This window comes from Pygoscelis adeliae, unplaced genomic scaffold, assembly GCF_000699105.1.
Source record: "Pygoscelis adeliae isolate BGI_AS28 unplaced genomic scaffold, ASM69910v1 Scaffold263, whole genome shotgun sequence".
Lineage (NCBI taxonomy): Eukaryota > Metazoa > Chordata > Aves > Sphenisciformes > Spheniscidae > Pygoscelis > Pygoscelis adeliae.
Genome location: NW_008824552.1, coordinates 1,758,305 through 1,759,571, shown reverse-complemented (window position 1 = coordinate 1,759,571; position 1,267 = coordinate 1,758,305). Strand labels below are relative to the sequence as shown.

Genomic DNA, 1,267 nt, shown 5'->3' with positions numbered 1-1,267 from the left:
TGGAGCGCAGTACTTTCCCTCGAAACAGCGATGTTCCCACGCATGGCAAATAGAGCAGTTGCATCAGAGTCAGTCTGGACCTTTGGGAGTGAATGCTGTTTGGTGGGGAGGGGTTCCTTCTCCCGGGTGAAGGCCGCAACCAGCTCTGCATCCCTGTGAGTGCTCGTTGGAGATGCATGTAAAGGGAGAGGGTAGTATCTGCCTCTTCCAGCATGCCCAGAAGCGTTAGCTCCTCGCCTGGGACTGTTTTGCAGGCTCTATAGGATGCTCAAGATAAACTGCTTTAGCTTGGCTGGGTTTCAACTTTGCAGAGGTCTCTGAACCAATTTTAAGGTTGTGCTTGCAGAAGGTATGGTTCTTTACATTTCAGTCATTCATAAAAATCTAATTATCTGGGCTCCAAATAATCTGTCTACTGCTCTTGTCCTTGCGTGGATTTCCTTACTGATAACTCCTATGAATACATTTGCTTTTAGTGGTGTGGGAGAAACTGCACAAGGAAATAAAACTTGCAAACTAATTAAACTTCTCGGTCTTGTTGAATAACAAGCCAGAGATGTTGGCAGGGCTGGGAATAGATCTGATTATCGTTCCTACTCTCTTAATAGCCAGAGGACATGGTTAATTATTAAATTGCTTGTTAATGTATTGAAATATTGCTTGGCATTTTTAATTTCCTTCCCCCCCCCCTTTTCTTTTCTCCTCTTGCTGAAGGGCGCTCCCAGGACCTGATGGATTTCTGATACCTCGCTCCTGAGGGGCTGGAAGGAGCATGGTTAAACACCAACCGCTGCAGTACTATGAGCCGCAGCTATGTTTGTCCTGTCTGACGGGGATCTACGCCTGCCGCTGGAAACGGTATCAGCGGTCACATGATGACACCACCAAGGTGGGTAGTTGACCGCGTCGCCTCTTCCCGGTGACTTTGGATTGCAGATGGGTGTGGGTCTTGGTTGAAAGTGCTGGATATTTGATTTTTTTTTTTTGTTGGCTTGGATAGACCATGGAAACCACTGGCCCCGTGGCTTGGAGGTCTGTGAGAAGTCCTCACCATGTGGTTGACATAGAATATGGGCGTGGTTAGCTGGTCACGGTGCTCAAAGAGATTGAGCGGTATGCGTTTGGCCAAATCTGTCCATATTTTCCTTTTGGTACTGGGGGAGACTTCTGTTTTGCTCCTTGCTCTGTCTCTTATTGGTGTGCTTGTGTTTCTTTGGCTGAATATGTAGGAGCTGCATTTCTGTGTAGTCTCTAGCTTCTGTGCATG

At 47.2% G+C, this 1,267-nt stretch overlaps 1 protein-coding gene across 1 annotated transcript in view; it reads left to right on the top strand.

The window, feature by feature from the left end:
• The first annotated feature begins 772 nt into the window (after window positions 1-772).
• GDPD5 (glycerophosphodiester phosphodiesterase domain containing 5) overlaps window positions 773-1,267 on the top strand; it is a 116,215-nt gene continuing 115,720 nt past the window's right edge. Inside the window, exon 1 of the mRNA XM_009321944.1 lies at window positions 773-889. Coding sequence (XP_009320219.1) covers window positions 773-889 — 117 coding nt within the window. The remainder of the gene's footprint in view (window positions 890-1,267) is intronic.